This window comes from Hemicordylus capensis, chromosome 5 (assembly GCF_027244095.1).
Source record: "Hemicordylus capensis ecotype Gifberg chromosome 5, rHemCap1.1.pri, whole genome shotgun sequence".
Lineage (NCBI taxonomy): Eukaryota > Metazoa > Chordata > Lepidosauria > Squamata > Cordylidae > Hemicordylus > Hemicordylus capensis.
In genome coordinates this window covers 157,940,540-157,957,020 of record NC_069661.1, presented here as the reverse complement: position 1 = coordinate 157,957,020, position 16,481 = coordinate 157,940,540, and the positions used below count along the sequence as shown (strand labels likewise).

The 16,481-nt window shown below is 42.9% G+C and overlaps 1 protein-coding gene across 10 annotated transcripts in view; it reads right to left on the bottom strand.

Moving 5' to 3' along the window:
• The window catches only part of TAFA5 (TAFA chemokine like family member 5), a 501,003-nt gene that overhangs the window by 185,622 nt on the left and 298,900 nt on the right, over positions 1-16,481 (bottom strand). For 4 of the 10 annotated variants that reach the window (XM_053253375.1, XM_053253379.1, XM_053253373.1 and 1 more), the window contains one exon: positions 3,493-3,549. The exons of the other annotated variants lie outside the window; for them this stretch is intronic. In XM_053253375.1, coding sequence (XP_053109350.1) covers positions 3,493-3,549 — 57 coding nt within the window. The remainder of the gene's footprint in view (positions 1-3,492; positions 3,550-16,481) is intronic. 10 annotated transcript variants of the gene reach the window in all.

Sequence of the window (16,481 nt, the reverse complement as noted above, 5' to 3'; positions counted from 1 at the left end):
ACCCAAGATCTGAAGCCAAAAGCTGAAGTGAGTTCAGATTTCAGGGAATCTGAAGCAAGTAGGTTAGAACAAGTGGAGATTGTTCGGTATTGACATCATGACCAAACTCAGCTTTTCCTAACCTATAAAGGAATCAGATGCTTACACAGGGATGGGAGAGGGGAACGTGTGCTCCTGAAGCTCGTTGCACAGAGCTCAGCATTAGCAGAAGTTCCTCTTGAAGTCTGCATCTGCAGTCTCTAAATTTTGCATTGTTGCCATTAGAATCCTGTATAGTTAGATTTCATGAGGTTTATGAACATCTGGATTAGTTATTGTTATTGTTTGGACTGAATGTATACACTTTTCTGGTCAGTGACCACAAATAAATTGAACTGAGCCCATAGATAAATATATGGTGTTCCTGCTTTGGATTAAGATTATTAAAAACATTCACACAGAGTTCAGCATTCAGGCACCTATCCTCACTAATCATGCAACTGTACACTGGGAAGAAGTATATCCACAACAGAGAGCTTTCTCAGCTCCACAGTACTTATTTTGTAGATCTCTCCTTCCCCTGGAAGTGCCCTGTGTCACCTGAAACTATGTCCCTAAGGGTCATTCAGCTCTCAGGTACCTATTTTTGGATGGTGCAGGGCAATTCTGGAGGAAGACAAGATCTGCAAATATCGCCCCTTGCCCCAGTGCAAGGAAGGAAGGATTAATTTCCTCGTTAAAAGGAAAACAGCAGTGTGCCTGATCAGCCCATCCAATGTAATAAAGGAATGAGTGCTCATGTCTCTTGTCAGTGCACTATTACTTAATTGTGTGGGAGTGTAGTTTATCCAAATTATCGTTCTACGTGTAGTTCAATTACTACTAGTGCTAGTAATACTTACCAGTATTAGTGAAGGACATCTTTATCACATGGGACAGGCTAGTTGGACAAAGTATTGTCTCAACTGACCCCCTGAAGAAAGAATGAGGATTTTTTTTTTGTCTTCTAGTATCTAAAGAAAAATCAAATTGACACCTATAGGCCCACAACAATGCATTCTATTTTGATCGTACTATATTCATAAATAGTTTTACAAATTATACATAGCAGCATTAGGCAAAACTGCTTATACAGATTCATTCTTATTATATTATTCATGAATTAGCCCCATGAATTAAATTATGTTTGCTAGTCATTAAGCAGAAATTGAAAACATTAACTTAAATGGAATTGTTCATAGCATGAGTGCTCTAATATGCCAGGCAAGGTCCTATGAAAGGGCATCCATAGTAGTGACGTATGAAAGCTGACAAAGTTAATTGAATATGTTATCATTTTTTGGAAGAGAGCTCTATGTCTGAATTTCCTCTGTAACTGCACAGCATAAGTGGCCCATCAGAAATCTCAAAAATATTTCTATCCTGACAAAGCAGAATAAACAGTAGCCTAGCCTATTAGACCATATGGAAGTAGAATAGTTATGAATACCTCATCCAGGACTCGTGCTAGTAATGCTCTTTCCCTGCCCGCCCGCCCACAAACACAATTTTGCTGTTAGTAGATATGGTAAGTTCTGAACCTTACATAGCAAATCAGTTAATCAGCCACATTGCTTAATCTGCTTAATTATATTTCTCATTGGCTCTTTAGTCTATACTGTACATCCTATCTCAATTGTTTTGTGATGGCACTTGCTGGTGCTAGACAAAGCCCCCCCCCCAAAAAAGAAGTGACCCATCATGCCATGCTTCAACTCTCCCTGTTTCCCAACAGGCAAAAAGGGATTTGGAATTGCGTTCTTGGCTCTTTCTGTGGCTGCTCCATGACACTTCTATTCATGGTGGCCAAATCTCACAGAAATGGTGCCTCTCTCTCTAAAAGCTTAGCATTCCCAAGTATACAGCCATGGGCCTACCACACAGCTGCTCTAATTAGCCCCTTCTACTATGGGATCAAGCCAAGTTTTAGTCCCGCTCCAAAGCAGACTGCAGGTGGAGGTTGCTAAAGGAATTGATACAGATGAAGCAGTATGGTGTGAAATGTAGTGTCTGCATATTTTCTTGGTGCAATGATGCTTTTAATGTGAAAGGCGCCATCTGTGGGTGAAGACTGGGTAATCCTAGTCCTACTAGTGGCTCAGCCTCAAGCCCCATTGCTTCACAGTCCAAGATCATAGCAGGTTTTGCCTATATAGTGAGACAAATATTTGGCAATCATTCCAACAGGCTATTACAGAAGTATCTTCTTATAAACACATGAAACAAGAAACTTTAAAATTACACACACACACACACACAATCCTGTGTGTTGCAATTGCTAGTAGAAAATATAGTTTAGACACAATGGGTGGCATAAGACACTTCTTTTTGTTTGAGGGAGAAGTCTTCAGTCTCTACAAATTCCCTGCCAGGGTTGCAGTCCTCTGAACCACATCAGTTACCATTCCAGAGGGTTTACCAACTGGTTTTTCAGGGGCATGCTAAAGTAATATGTAAACAGAGGCATAGCTATAATTGAATAAGGGATGGGGAACATATGTCCCAGGGGCCAGCAGGGGGCGAGGGCTGGGAAACAGCCCACTTTAAGATCTGCCCTCCTGCCTCCGGACTCATTGGCAAGCAAGCAGCTCCCAACTAGAGTGTGGGGGACTGTGTGATATTATTTATTTCCATATTAGCAAGAGAAGGGTGTGCTGAGATTCTTTTCATCATGTCTATATCTACTGCTGCAAACACATGGGGTCGAGGAAGAAGAAAGTGGGTAGCGCAGTTGCCCATCTTCATGTCCTGTCCCAGGACCCACTTCAACTTTGCTATGACCTTGTTTGTATACATTCAATTATATTTCTCTTAGCAGGAAAAAAAAGGGTGGGGGATGTAATGAGGAAAAGAAATACTCTTTCATTTTGGTATCAACTGCTCTTAGACACATCCCCCCATATATGCTGCAGAAATGACACACATCTAGAAATGACACAGTTTTTAATACTAACCACTACTAACACAACGGTAGTTAATTTACAGATACTGCTAGTAATCTCTGAGGCCCAGGAAGTACATTAAGATGACTTAGCAATGCATCACTCCTTGCTTCACTGTAATTAAGTTACAGTTTGCAGCACATAATTTAATTAATATGGATTAACACAAATATCAATGCTCAAGCAAATGCAGAATTGCAAGATGTGTTTGCCAATGAAAGAAATGTGTTCTAGTAAACAGAATTTAAGATTAAATCCAAAAGGCATATCTTCACTGTATTTTGTTCAGTTGTCAGACAAACACAATTAAAAGTATTATCATAATCAGATAGGTAGAATGTACTGCCCTCTTTTGATAAATCCTTTTTGTTTAAACACACACACACACACACATAAATTTTAACAACTTCCCTAATCTGCAGTTGAATTTCTCCATGTAAATGCACTCATTCTCTAAGATGACACATAACATAAAGGAAAAGGCAAAATGGAGCACTATGCAAGCTGAATTAAGTGAGGTGAAGTAACTTACAAATGGGCCAGCAGTCCATCACAACAAACCAAAGAGTCAGCAAAGAAGCTGTCGCATCTATAGTGAGGAAGAAAATGAGATTTGAGTGGAAGATAGAAAAACCTATATTGTGTACCTCATGAGAAATGAAGCATCTAAAATTAGTGCTGGTTTTGTAAAGGTCTTTGGCATGGTGTGTTCAATGCAAATATATTAGTTTAATTAATCATTACTGATGTTTGTATGAGGGTCTTATTCAGAAAACTTTGACTGATGATTAACAAATGTTTTTGGTTTGTAAAACAACACATTTCCTTCCTTCAACATGGAAAATAAAGATGTTTCTTGCTTTGTGGAAAAGAAAGCCTTGGCATGCATATATAGGGTGTCCCCCCCTCCCCCTGGGTCTGGGGGGGACAGCGGGGGGAGTTCTTTGTTTTTGCTTTTCTGTAGTAATGCTAAAAGGATGCAACAAAAGAAATAAGAAGGCAAAAACATTTGTGTCTCCATTCACACTGTATTATAGCAGCTCTTTGATAGGAGGATTGCCATAAACCAAGAAAAGATGAAGTTTTGATTTAGTGGCCTGTACTTCATCACAATAGCTAACATTATGGTAAACAAAAATGAAACTTTTAAAAGCCACATAATACAAAATGTATTTTAGATCCTTCAGAAAACCAAACTGTGACATTTGAAGGGGTTTTTATTGTAAAAATGAACATACAAACATTCTCCCTAAAAAAGACTAAACATAGCACTATGACTAAGTCTTTCTCAGCTTCAGCAGGAAAGTATTTAAGGATAGCACTACTGGAGTCAGGTTAGTAAAACAGCAGAATTGGAAGTTCGATTTCAGGGGAACTTTCAGTGGAGGCTGGGAAGAGTTAGGAATCCTGCCCTGTATCCTCCCCTGAATATTACCCCTTCTAGGGATGTGCTCTGCCCTGTATCTACCCCTTCTAGGGATGTGTGGATCAATTTGTGGCCAAATCATTTCAACTTGAATCTGGGCAATTTGAATGATTTGACCTCAAACTGAATCACGCTTGAGGATGCTTATCAGATTCTAGGTTGAATTGAATCAGCCTTGATTTGAGGGTGATTGAATCAATTTGGTGATTCAAGCCTCCAGTTTGTCCCCAACAATTGCGATTTTGTCCCCTCCAAGCTTCTGCCATCACTGCCAGGGGTGAATTTTTAGGAATTTTTATGTGTGAATTCTCAGTTGTGAAATGACCTTCATTGGGAATCCCTATGAAGAAGTCATTTCACAACCAAGAATACACAACAAAAATTCCTTTAAAAATCACCTTTTTGCCTGATTTCTTTGAGGGTTGAGTGGCAGTATGGGGCCCTACCACCCAATCAACTTCGGAGCCCCTTAGACCTTAAAAATTGAGCTGAATTGATTTGAATTCAAATCAAATCAAAATCAAATTGACCAAGATTTGAGGGCAGCAGATTTTAGCTCGAATCAAATCAGGCTGATTCAATTCAAACTCAAATTGAATTACAAAAATGGCTAACAACCTGGATGGCTTTAAGAGGGGTTTAGATAACTTTCATGGAGGAGAGGTCTATCAGTGGCTACTAGTCCGAGGGCTATAGGCCACCTCCAGGCTCAGAGGCAGGATGCCTCTGAGAACCAATTGCAGGGGAGTATCAGCAGGAGAGGCCATGCCCTCAACTCCTGCCTCTAGGCTTCCATTGGCATCTAGTGGGCCACTGTGTGAAACAGGATGCTGGACTAGATGGGCCTTGGGCCTGATCCAGCAGGGCTGTTCTTATGTTCTTCTAATCTTTCTGTAAGTATCAATGTAGATGCCACTGACTATATTTGTTGTTGAAGATCAAAAGACTAAATATTAATGGAAAGGTTGCTGTGATCTTAAGGCTCTTAAAACATAAGAAGATATTGTAGAACGCCTGGTCATTGCTCCAGATACAATCTGCAATCAGAACTGTGATTTTTATGGAACAAGATACAGACTAAGATACCGTATTTTATGGAGTATAAGACACACTTTTCCCCTTGAAAAATATCCCCCCAAATTCAGGTGCATCTTATACTCCGATTGGCCGGGGAGAAGTTGAAAGTTTAGGGCTTGTCGGGAAAGAGAGGGGGAGGAGGAGGAAGGGTTCAGAAGGATTGGGGTGGGGGGTTCCATTAAGGGCAGGGGAGGGTTTACTTACCCCTCCCGCGCTTTCCCCACTCCGGCGCCATATTTCCTTTACAAATCGGGCGGCAGGATACCTCCCTGCTGCCCCTTTCTCCTTGTTCTGTTCAAATCGGGGGGGGGAGGATACTTCCCTGCCGCCCCTTTCCCTGCTTGGCTGCAAAAGGCTTCTTAAAGCACGTGCACAAAAGGCTTCTTAAAGCCTTTTGCAGCCAAGCCTGGAAAGGGGCGGCAGGAGCCACCGGAGGCACAAGGTGAAGGAGGTCCCGAGCAACAACTAGCAGCAGCCCAACGTGGGCTCGCTGCTGCTGCCAGGAAGGAAAGGACAGAGCAGGGCTCGGTGGGAGGGCTTGGAGGGGAGATGGAGGCGAAAGGAGAAGGAAAGCTCGAAAACTAAAAAACTGGATGAAAATTTAAGGTGCGTCTTATAGTCTGTAGTGTCTTATAGTCCGTAAAATACGGTAGTTATGACTAACAACAATTGAAATAGACAAGCTAATTATAACTACTTTAAGCCCCATTAGATCAATAGGAGCCTGCCCATAGTTTTTGCTTTATTTCATAGCTAATGTGTGATAACTTAAAATTAATAAATGAAAATTAATCTATAGTAATTCAAGAAGTGCATCTGTAGAAAACTGAACCTTCTAAAATAAGGAGATAAATAAAAGAATGAGGGAAAGGTGAAACGGAAGCTGAAAGGGGAAGTGAAGAAAGCCAAATCTCTTTTGAAAATGTGAAAGTTATTTAACACATACCAGAAAGTCTAAGAAGACACTAGCATGGCTAAGAAAACTATAAAAGGCAAGAAGCATCCTTCAGAAAATTTAAATCTTGTCCAAAACAGAAGAACAAAAAGGAACCCAGATTGTGGTAAAAGAAGTGTACAGCCACAATAAGGAATACAAACAAACTATTTGAGGAGTTTAGGTAAACAACCCAAACTTCATTTAAGTTTTTTTCCCCCTTTGTCATAAGCAAGAAATGTGTCAAAGAGGAAGTTGGACTACTGATGAGGGATAATTAATGAAGATATGGAACTTGCACAGAAGCTGAATGAAGGGAAGATGCCCATGCCCGACTTCACTGTTAGTGAGTGAATCTAAAGGACTGAATCAAAGGGATGTGATAGGACATGTGAAAAGACCCTTGTTCTAAGGTATATCTAAAGATTAAAACATATTGGATACATTCACACAACCTACCGCACGGCCAGGTAGGGGAAAGGCTTCCCCAGCTTTGCCTTCCCCCCAGAGTGATAATTGTTGTCCTGGGGGGAGCGTGCTCCATGCTCCCACACGATCAACCCTGCTCCGTGTAGCACATAGCACGGCTGATCACTCTGAGGCCAGGACTAATTGTCCTAGCCCCCAGAAATCCCACAATGCACTGTGCAAGTGCACGGTGCATTGTGGAGATCCCCCCAGTGATGGGTGCACACCCATAAGTGCTTCAGCACTGGCTAAAAGCAGCCAGCGCTGACACGCAATCAATTGAATGAGGTTAAGGGAGCGCTCGCCCCCTTAACTTCATTTATGTGCCCAGCTTCTTAGCCAGCTTTGCCACCAAGGCACTTCCAGGATCTGCACGACTCCCAGCGGTTCCCACAGGAAGCCAAGCTCAGGCTTAGTTGCCCTAGCCTAGACTTGACTGCTCATGAGAACAGCCGCATGAAATCATGTATTTAAAAATAACAGACTTTTTAAAGAACTCAGTTGAAATTGCTGATCATTTAAAAGAAATATATAACGTGTGCCTAAAATCTGAACCAGAGGACTGAAAGGTAACACCAATTTTTGAAAAGTGATCCAACAGAACTAGGAGATTACAGTTAACTTACGGTTAACTTAATACCTACTTTGTGTAAAATTGGTGGAAAGCAAAAAATAAATATACGATTATTAAGCACACAGAAGAACAAACCTGCTGAATCAGCATGGCTTCCACAAACCTGTATGTTGAAAGTATCAAGAGACATTTGGATAGTGGTGATCTGGCTGACATCAGTGGTCCCTCTAATTTTTTTCCCATCTCTGTGTGGAATGAGTTTTGTTCTGGGCAGCAATATCAAGGCAGTGTGTGTGCACCTGCATTCAGAATGGGGCCTTCCTGATTCAGCCTGAGCCTCTAAAATGAACTGAGCAGACATACAAAAACCTGTGAGCATGCACACGTGCACATACCTTAGAGGGAATAGTGGCTGACATTATACTTGGACTTTCAAAACCCTTTTGAAAGCAGGGTTTTTCTGCAAAGGATCCTGCAAAGGATCTAGTAAGAAATGAGGGAAGTAAGAAATGAGACTCCAATAGGATCTATATTAATACTGGTAATACCTAATCATTCATAAGTTATTTGAAGTTAGTCAGAAATTATCTGACCAAAATGGTTTGGACAAGGTGGCCAAGTTAGCAGATGATATCAAACTATATGGAGTGACAAAAATGGGTTATGAAGAGCTCTACAAGCATCTCAAGGATCTTTCCAAACTGGTTAATAGTCAAGAAAATGGTAAATATGGTTCTGCATAAATAAGTATAAAGTGAAGTTTGGCCAAAAATGCCAAAATTCATAAATACACCAATTGGGTCTAAATTTTCAATGTGCAACTAGAAAATATAACTTGGGGTTCACAGCTCAATGAAAACACCGACCCAATGTGCAGCAGCTAGGGAAAAGGAAAATTCCATGCCAGGGATCACAGGAAATAATTGAAAATAAAATTGCTGATATTATAACACTCTATGGATGTGGTGACATTTGGAATATTGGCTGATATCCAAATTATATTACTCAATAACTAATCAGTTAGTAACTTAGGAGTTACTCTAGAGGACAACTTAATTTCAATAAGACCTCCATAAAATAATTTGGTCAGGATGTTAGTCACTGTGTTCAGTTCTGGTCACTGAATCTCAAAAAGGATACTGTATAGCGGGAAAAGGTGCAGATGAGGGCAACCAAAATGATCGGGGGCAGGAGTACCTTCCGTAAAAGAATGGCTTGGTTTTTCTGTTGAGAATTAAGGTGGCTAAGAGAGGTTTTGTCTGAAGCTTTAAAACATGCATATTGTGAACAGTGTGGTAGAGAAAGTTTTTACTTCCTCTTTCACAACTCTTGAACCAGGTATCATCCAATGAAATTGATTGGCTAACTAATTAGGACAGAGAACAGGAAGTAATTATTCACAAAGGTTGTTATTAATCTAATCACTGCCACAAGATCAAATGATGGGCATTAGCCTTAAATAGGGATATGCACAAAGTGTTCTGTGCAAATCCAGGGCAGTGGCAAGCAGCCCCTCTGTTGCTCCTCTGCCCCACCCTGCTGCCCCACTGCGACAATGTCCATAACAAACGTACCCTGCTGTAAGTTCTTACAAGCGATGCCGTGTGGGGGTTTCCTGTTTGGGAACAGGAAATCCCTGTTCCCAGCATCCCCCAGGCAATATCACCACATAAATGGTGTCTGTGTGGACATCATCTTGAATGCTCAGCAGTGCTGGGGAGGAGAGGGGTGGTATAGGAGAAGGTAAAACCTGCCTCCCTCCATTTAGAGCGGCCGCTCCCTCCACCTTGCTAAAAACTTTCGGCAGGGGGAACTCGAATCATTTTGACACCTCAAATTAGGGATGACAAAACTCTTCGTGCACATCCCTAGCCTTAAAATAGGAATAAACAAATTAAAAGAAAACTAATGGTCCTATCAATGCTTACTAGTTTTTATGGCTATTTGCTACATCCATCCATCCATCCATCCATCCATCCATTCTATTTCTATACCACCCTTCCATAATTGGCTCAGGGTGGTTTACACAGAGAAATAATAAATAAATAAGATGGATAATTCCAGGCTTAGGGGCAGTACATTTCTGTATACTAGCTGCAGGGGAGCAATGGTGGGAGAAGGCTTTAATCTCTGAATGTAGGTTTCCAAGAAGCATCTGGCTGCCCACTGTGAGGGAAAGGGTGCTGGACAAGTTACTAGCTGACCTAGTAGGGTTCTTCTTATGTGCTATGTATAAAATCACAACATTATTTATGGATTCCTTTTTGCTAATGATACTTCATTGTATTAAAAAAGGTTTGTCAACCTTTCCAATTATTTGGCCATATGTTCACCTTTTAAAGATTATTGCTGTAAATATACTACTATGGCTTTCAATAAAATCAGTTAAGTGCTCTAAAAGCAATGCAAAGCTATGCTTGGAAACTAAGCAATCTGTATTTTATATATTTTAGACGGGACGTGGGGTAGAAGATGGAGACTTGCTGATTCACCAATGCAATATTAAATTAGTCAGTATTTTAAAATTGTATCCATGCTTACATAATTTATTAAACTAATTGGATTGCTTCCTATCCCACTTGAAAGTCTATTTGAAAGGGCAGGATACAGCATGTAAACCAACAGTGAAATACGTTTCAAAGTAATGTGTTCCCAATAGGGGTGTTAATTTCAGATTTTCTCCGTTTCGATTCAGACTCGAATGGAAACACCCCCGTTTCATTTCAGGTCCGAATTTGACCCATCCAAATCACCCCAGATTTGATTTGGATCTGAATTAATCTTAATTCAAATCCAAATTGATTTGGATTTAAAAAATGCATCCCAGGGCCAAAAGAGTGGGGTGGGATGGTAGTGCCTAATGGGTGGAGGCCATCATCCAAATTTCAGAGAAATTGGGCAAAGGGCTGATTTTTGGTTATTTTTTTAAGTTCACAGATTTTTAAGGTTTTCCTTTTCACGTTGGGGGGGAGGGGTGGCCCAGGACAGAGTGTGATTGGTGGTAGTGCCTAGTGGGGGCAAGGAAGCTACCACAATTTTTTCAGAGGAATTGGGCAAAGGGCTGGTTTTTAAGTGATTTTTGTAGTTTACACGTCTTTAAGGATTTTCTCCATAGGGAATAATGGAGGTTTCAGCAGCCCCATAACTTCACTTGGGGGGTGCTGGGGTGGCCCAGAAAGAGTAGTGCTGTAGTGCACAGAGGGTGCCAACCACCCCCATAGGTTTCTAACCCATGGGGTACAGAGTTTTCTTGTTTCTGAGGTGTTCTGAGTGTAGATTCTCTGGTAGCAAATGATAGTGGATTAATGGTTTGTCTTTCCAGGTCTCTCATATGCTACTAGAGAATCTACATTCAGAACACCTCAGAAACAACAAAGCCCTGTACCCCATGAGTTAGAAATCCATGGGGGTGGTTTGCACCCTCTGTGCACACCACCATTCACTCTGCCCCCCCGAACCTCCCCCAAGTGCAGTTATGGGGCTGCTGGAACCTCCATTATCCCCTATGGAGAAAAGCCTTAAAGATGTGTAAATTTCAACAAATCACAAAAAATCAGCCCTTTGCCCAGTTCCTTTAGAATCTGGGTGGTGGCAGGCACCCATTGGGGCACTACCACCCCACGCCACTCTACCACCCCAGATGTCACTTTTCTGCCCTGAAATTGCCCCAAAGAACAACATAAAAGCACACGCAACAACAACTGCAGAGCTTTGCAAAGAACCAGGTTTCAAAAGCAAGCATGATATCACACATATGCAACAGAGCAGACTAGGCCCTAGGGCCAACAACAGTGCCCTGCTCTCCCTCCCACAAGCATTTTTCGCACGCAAGCAACAGAGACACAGCTACATCTGTGGCAACTGGCCATAAAAGCAAGTTCAGTAAGGATGCAAAACAATGAACATTCTGCCAGAAGAACAGTGATCCCCCCCCACCCCCGGAAGTAGAGTGATGGTCCTGACAACAATGGCACACAATGTTTGGCACAATTTTTGACATTTCTGCAACAGATTAGAGCCTGTGGCACCATAGAACCTATGCAAGCAATCAAATTGAAATAAAAATGATGATGATGATGATGATGATGATGATGATGATGATGATGATAGAAGTGACAATATGACCCAAACTTCATTACAAAGAAGAAATCCAGAGAAAGAGAATGAGAGAGAGAACCAGGATGCTGACCCATGAGGTCCCCAAAATACAGCACAACAACTATCCAAGGCATTTGAATTGCACTATATATATATATAGTCTCTGCTCCCTTACTGGTCCCTATCTGTTGCCTTGAATCTGTTTCCTGGTTACAATGTGTGTGTGTGTGTGTGTGTGTGTGTGTGTGTGTGTGTGTGTGTATGTGTGTGTATATATATATATATATATATATACACACACACACACACACACACACACACACACACACACACATACACATACACACACATACATTGTAACCAGGAAACAGATTCAAGGCAACAGATAGGGAGCAGTAAGGGAACAGAGACACAACCAGATTCAAACAATAGAACTAGTTCCCAGAACAGATACAATTAACTAATACAACAATAAATGACTAGGGAAGATCAGACATGGGCTGCTGAGCAGAGAATATCAGTTATGGGGCAGAGGGCAGGCTTCTTTTTTTAAAAAGTGCCCCCCCCCCATCTTTGGAATGGGAAAAAAGACAGAACTGTTTTTTGGTTTTTTTTCAAAACCACAAGGCTACAGTACCCTTAACCACCTACTAGTATGGGGATCCCTCCCACACAGAACTCCTCTTTAAACTTCTTCTAAACTAAACACAACACACAACTTTTTAAATTCACTTGCAACCCCAAACCTCCCTCCAAATAGGAAAACCCTCCTCAAAAATACAGAATTCCAGAGGGAGGTGTGTGTATTTGTGTGTAAATGGGGGTGCAGTCACTCAGTCTAGGTGTATCCAGTTGACTGTGGTCTGGTCTCGTCTCTGAGTCTACTCTTCTTCAATCTTCTTTTCAGTCTTCAGGTTTGTGGGGGCTGGGGTAAAAGCCTTGAAAATCTGGGGGGGAAGGGGGTGGCTGGCCAGGTGGCCACTGGCCAGTGGCCACAGGGGCTGGGGCTGGTGGCACTAGTGGCTGGCACAGACAGATAAAGCAGGCATAGGCAGGCAGCGATTATCTCAAGTGATTTTCTCAAGAGGATGGGAAAAAAAAACATGCAGTAGCCATAGCAGGCTGGCAGGCTGGGCTCAGGCTGGCAACGAAGCAGGCACGCATAGGCAATGGTATGGCATCATCATGACAACTTGAGCTATGCCATGCAATGCAAACTAGTTTTCTCTTTCTCTCTTCAATGAGGCAGAAAGGCATAATGGCGAATGAATAACTAACTTGTTGAATGAATTGAAAACCCCTCCTTGAACTCCCTCTCACCCTTGCCCCTTCTTCGACCCTTCCACTGGCCAATGTGGGGTCAGTAAAGAGTGGCAAGAGGCAAAAGAGCCAATGGGGAACAAAGAGGGAATCGTCAGCAGGTCAGCCCATGCTTGAGGTCACTGATCAGAAGGCTGGAAGGGTGGGAAATTCAAAGAGATGTCAAACACAAAATGGAGGCTGACTCCGAGATCACCACAAAATGGAGGTCCAAAACAACAAAATGTTTTGTAGCCGAAACAGGGATGTTTCGTTTTGTGTACAAAACTTTTGAGTCTTGAGAAAGGACGATTCTTTTAGGCTACAGAACACCTGATACAGCCCGTTTCGAGTACAAAACATTTTGTACCCGAAACGTTTCGGACATCCCTAGTTCCCAATGATCTTAAGGAAATGTTCCTATTCCTTCTACAAATCTGAACTTTCCTCTTGCTATTTATCCTGCTGACTGAGCAAAAAAGCACCTTTTAAAGTGGCTATCCCCTTATAGGGATGAGCCCGGACCGGTCCGGACATGAGGGCGGTTCGGACATGAAGGCCTCCGGACTGGTCCGGACATGAGGGCGGTTCAGCGGTCCGGCATAGGTGTGGGGGGCTATTTAAGGGAGGGGGAGGGTTACTTAACCCCCTGCCGCATTTCCCATGCCAGCGCATTCGTTTGGAAAAGCTTTTGGGGCGGCAGGATACCTCCCTGCCGCCCCTTCCCCCAGCCGTCAGCAAAAGGCTTCAAAAAGCCTTTTGCGTGTGCGCATGTCGCGCGCGCACGTCACGTCTTTGTGTCATGTGCGCGCCGCAGAGACGTGACGTGCGTGTGTGACATGCGCACACACAAAAGGCTTTTTGAAGCCTTTTGCCGACGACTGGGGGAAGGGGCGGCAGTGAGGTATCCTGCCGCCCCAAAAGCTTTTCCAAATGAACGTACTGGCAGGGAAAATGTGGCGGGGGGTTAAGTACACCCTCCCCTGCCCTTAAAGAGCCCCACACACCTATGCTGGACCACAGCTCCGCGGTTCCATGCACATCCCTATCCCCTTATATTTAGCAGGGGAAGAGTAATTCTTCCTATCCACACACAGCACAGTGTTTCCCCAGTGGCTGTTTCTGGTGTCTACTAGGGCTGTACATGAACACAAATTACCCATGTGATCCAATCTGGTCTGGAACCAGAGATATTGGCTCAGAGTCCTTTGAACCCTTCAGAATTTAGGTATCAGCTTTGGAATCCTTTTTTTAATTGATGAAAATCACCATAGACGTCTATGGGGAAAGTTAAAAAAAATTGCTGGAGCAAGGGCAACTAGAAAGGAAGCTTTAAATGTTGGCACACAGGTAGGTAAGAATGGCTGAACATTTATGTATTTAATTACAAGTGAATCTGAAAGGATCCCTTCAAATTGGGAGAGTGCGAAACAAAATGGCAAATGTGGTTCAGTGTTAGCAAGCGTAAAGTGATGCATATTGGCTTTAAATATACGCGTAAGGAATCTGAGCTGTCAGAAACTGACCAGGAGAGGAATCTTTGGGTCGTGGTAGAAAGCTCGTTGAAATTGTTGACTCAATGTGTGGCAGCTGTGAAAAAGGCCAACTGATTGGAATCGTTAGGAAGGGCATTCGAAATAAAACTGCTAATATTATAATGCCCTTATACAAAACTATGGTGTGGCTACATTTGGAATACTGCATACAGATCTGTTCACCATATCTTAAGAAGAACATAGTAGAACTGGAAAAGGTGCAGGAGAAAGCAACCAAGATGATCAGAGGCCTAGATCACCTTCCTTACGAGGCAAGGCTACAACACCTGGGGCTTTTTAGTTCCGAAAAAAGTCTGAGGGGAGACATGATAGAGATCTATAAAATCATGCATGGTGTGGAGAAAGTTGATGGACATTTTTCTCCCTCCCACATAACACTAGAACCAGGGATCATCCCATGAAACTGATTGCCAAGGATTTAGGACTGACAAAAGGAAATACTTTTTCACACAATGCCTAATTAGCCTATGCAATCATCTGACACAAGGTGTGGTGACAGCCAACAGCCTGGATGGCTTTAAGTGGGGTTTAGAGGAATTCATGGAGGACAGGCCTATCAATGGCTAATAATCTGAGGGCTATAGGCCACCTCCAGTCTCAGAGGCAAGATGCCTCTAAATACCAGTTGTAGGGGAGTAACAGTAGGAGAGAGGGCAGGTCTTCAGCCCTTGCCTGTGCGCTTGTCAGAAGCATCTGGAAGGCTACTGTAGAGGATGTTGGACTAGAAGGGCCATGGGCCTGATCCAGCAGAGCTGTTCATATGTTCTTATATACCACTCTCCATCCTAAGACCCCAGGGCAGTTAACAAAGGTAAAACAATAAAAGCTCAATAAAAACTGAATTGTCCTTCCCCATCCCACCTCTCCAAAAAGTACTAACTCAGCAAATCAGTGTTATCCATAAGCTAAAACTTACATGACAATTTATTTGATTGGTAGGTAGACTCACACCTATTTATAATTAAGACTACTGACTCTGAGCCCGTTGCAGAGACCAGGAGCAGAAAATAGGAGGAAAAGGTCACCCAGTGGATGACAGCAGAAGATCAGTGGTTGACATCTCTAGTGATTTGCCAATTCATGGCTCTCAGCATCATGTCATAATATAAGTACATGGATGATCATGCTGCATCATGACTGACATTTCCCCCAGGTCTCTCTTTGCAAATAAACATGGCCTTTACAAGGAAACAATGAGTTCATTAATCTTTTATATATATATAGGTTAGCATTAAGTTCAGATTGTGTTTTAAACCAAGTTGTTTTTGAAAGAAGATAGATTTAAGTTTTTTAGATTTAAGATGGAAAAAAGATAGTGTCCCAAACATCAGATGATTTCATGCAGTTTACTCAAATGAGATAACATCCAAGACATCATAAATGCTGTTTCCTCAGAATCCATTCATATTACGGATACTTGGATATTAAACCCATTAGGTGAAAAGACCATTGTCTTCAGCTGGGTTCAGGTGACAATCGAAGGCATCTTTCCCTCCTTCCTAGAGAGGGCCCTTTTCTACTATGGATAGGATCTACAGGGAGAAACAAAAGGCCCAAGCAAAGGAGGAGCCCATGCTAGGGATGGGTCCGGACCAGTCCGGAGGCCATTCTGAAGGCCTCCAGACTGTCTGGACCGGTCCAGACCAGGCCGGTTCGGTTCGGGTGGGGTGGGTTCCTTTAAGAGCGGGGGGGAGGGTTTACTTACCCCTCCCGCCGCTTTCCCCCCTCCAGCGCGCGTATTCTTTGTAGTAATTGGGGTGGCAGGATACCTCCCTGCCGCCCCTTCTCCCTCTTTAGTGCAAAAGGCTTGCCGGAGCCTTTCGTGCATGTGCACGTCGCGCGCAAGCTTCACGTCTCAAGTGAAGCTTGCGCGCGACGTGCGCATGCGCGAAAGGCTGCGGCAAGCCTTTTGCACTCAAGAGGGAGAAGGTGCGGCAGGGAGGTATCCTGCCGCCCCAATTACTACAAAGAATACGCACGCTGGAGGGGGGAAAGCGGCGGGAGGGGTAAGTAAACCCTCACCGCCCTTAAAGGAACCCACCCCACAGTGCCGGACCGCAGCTCTGCGGTTCCGTGCACACCCCTAGCC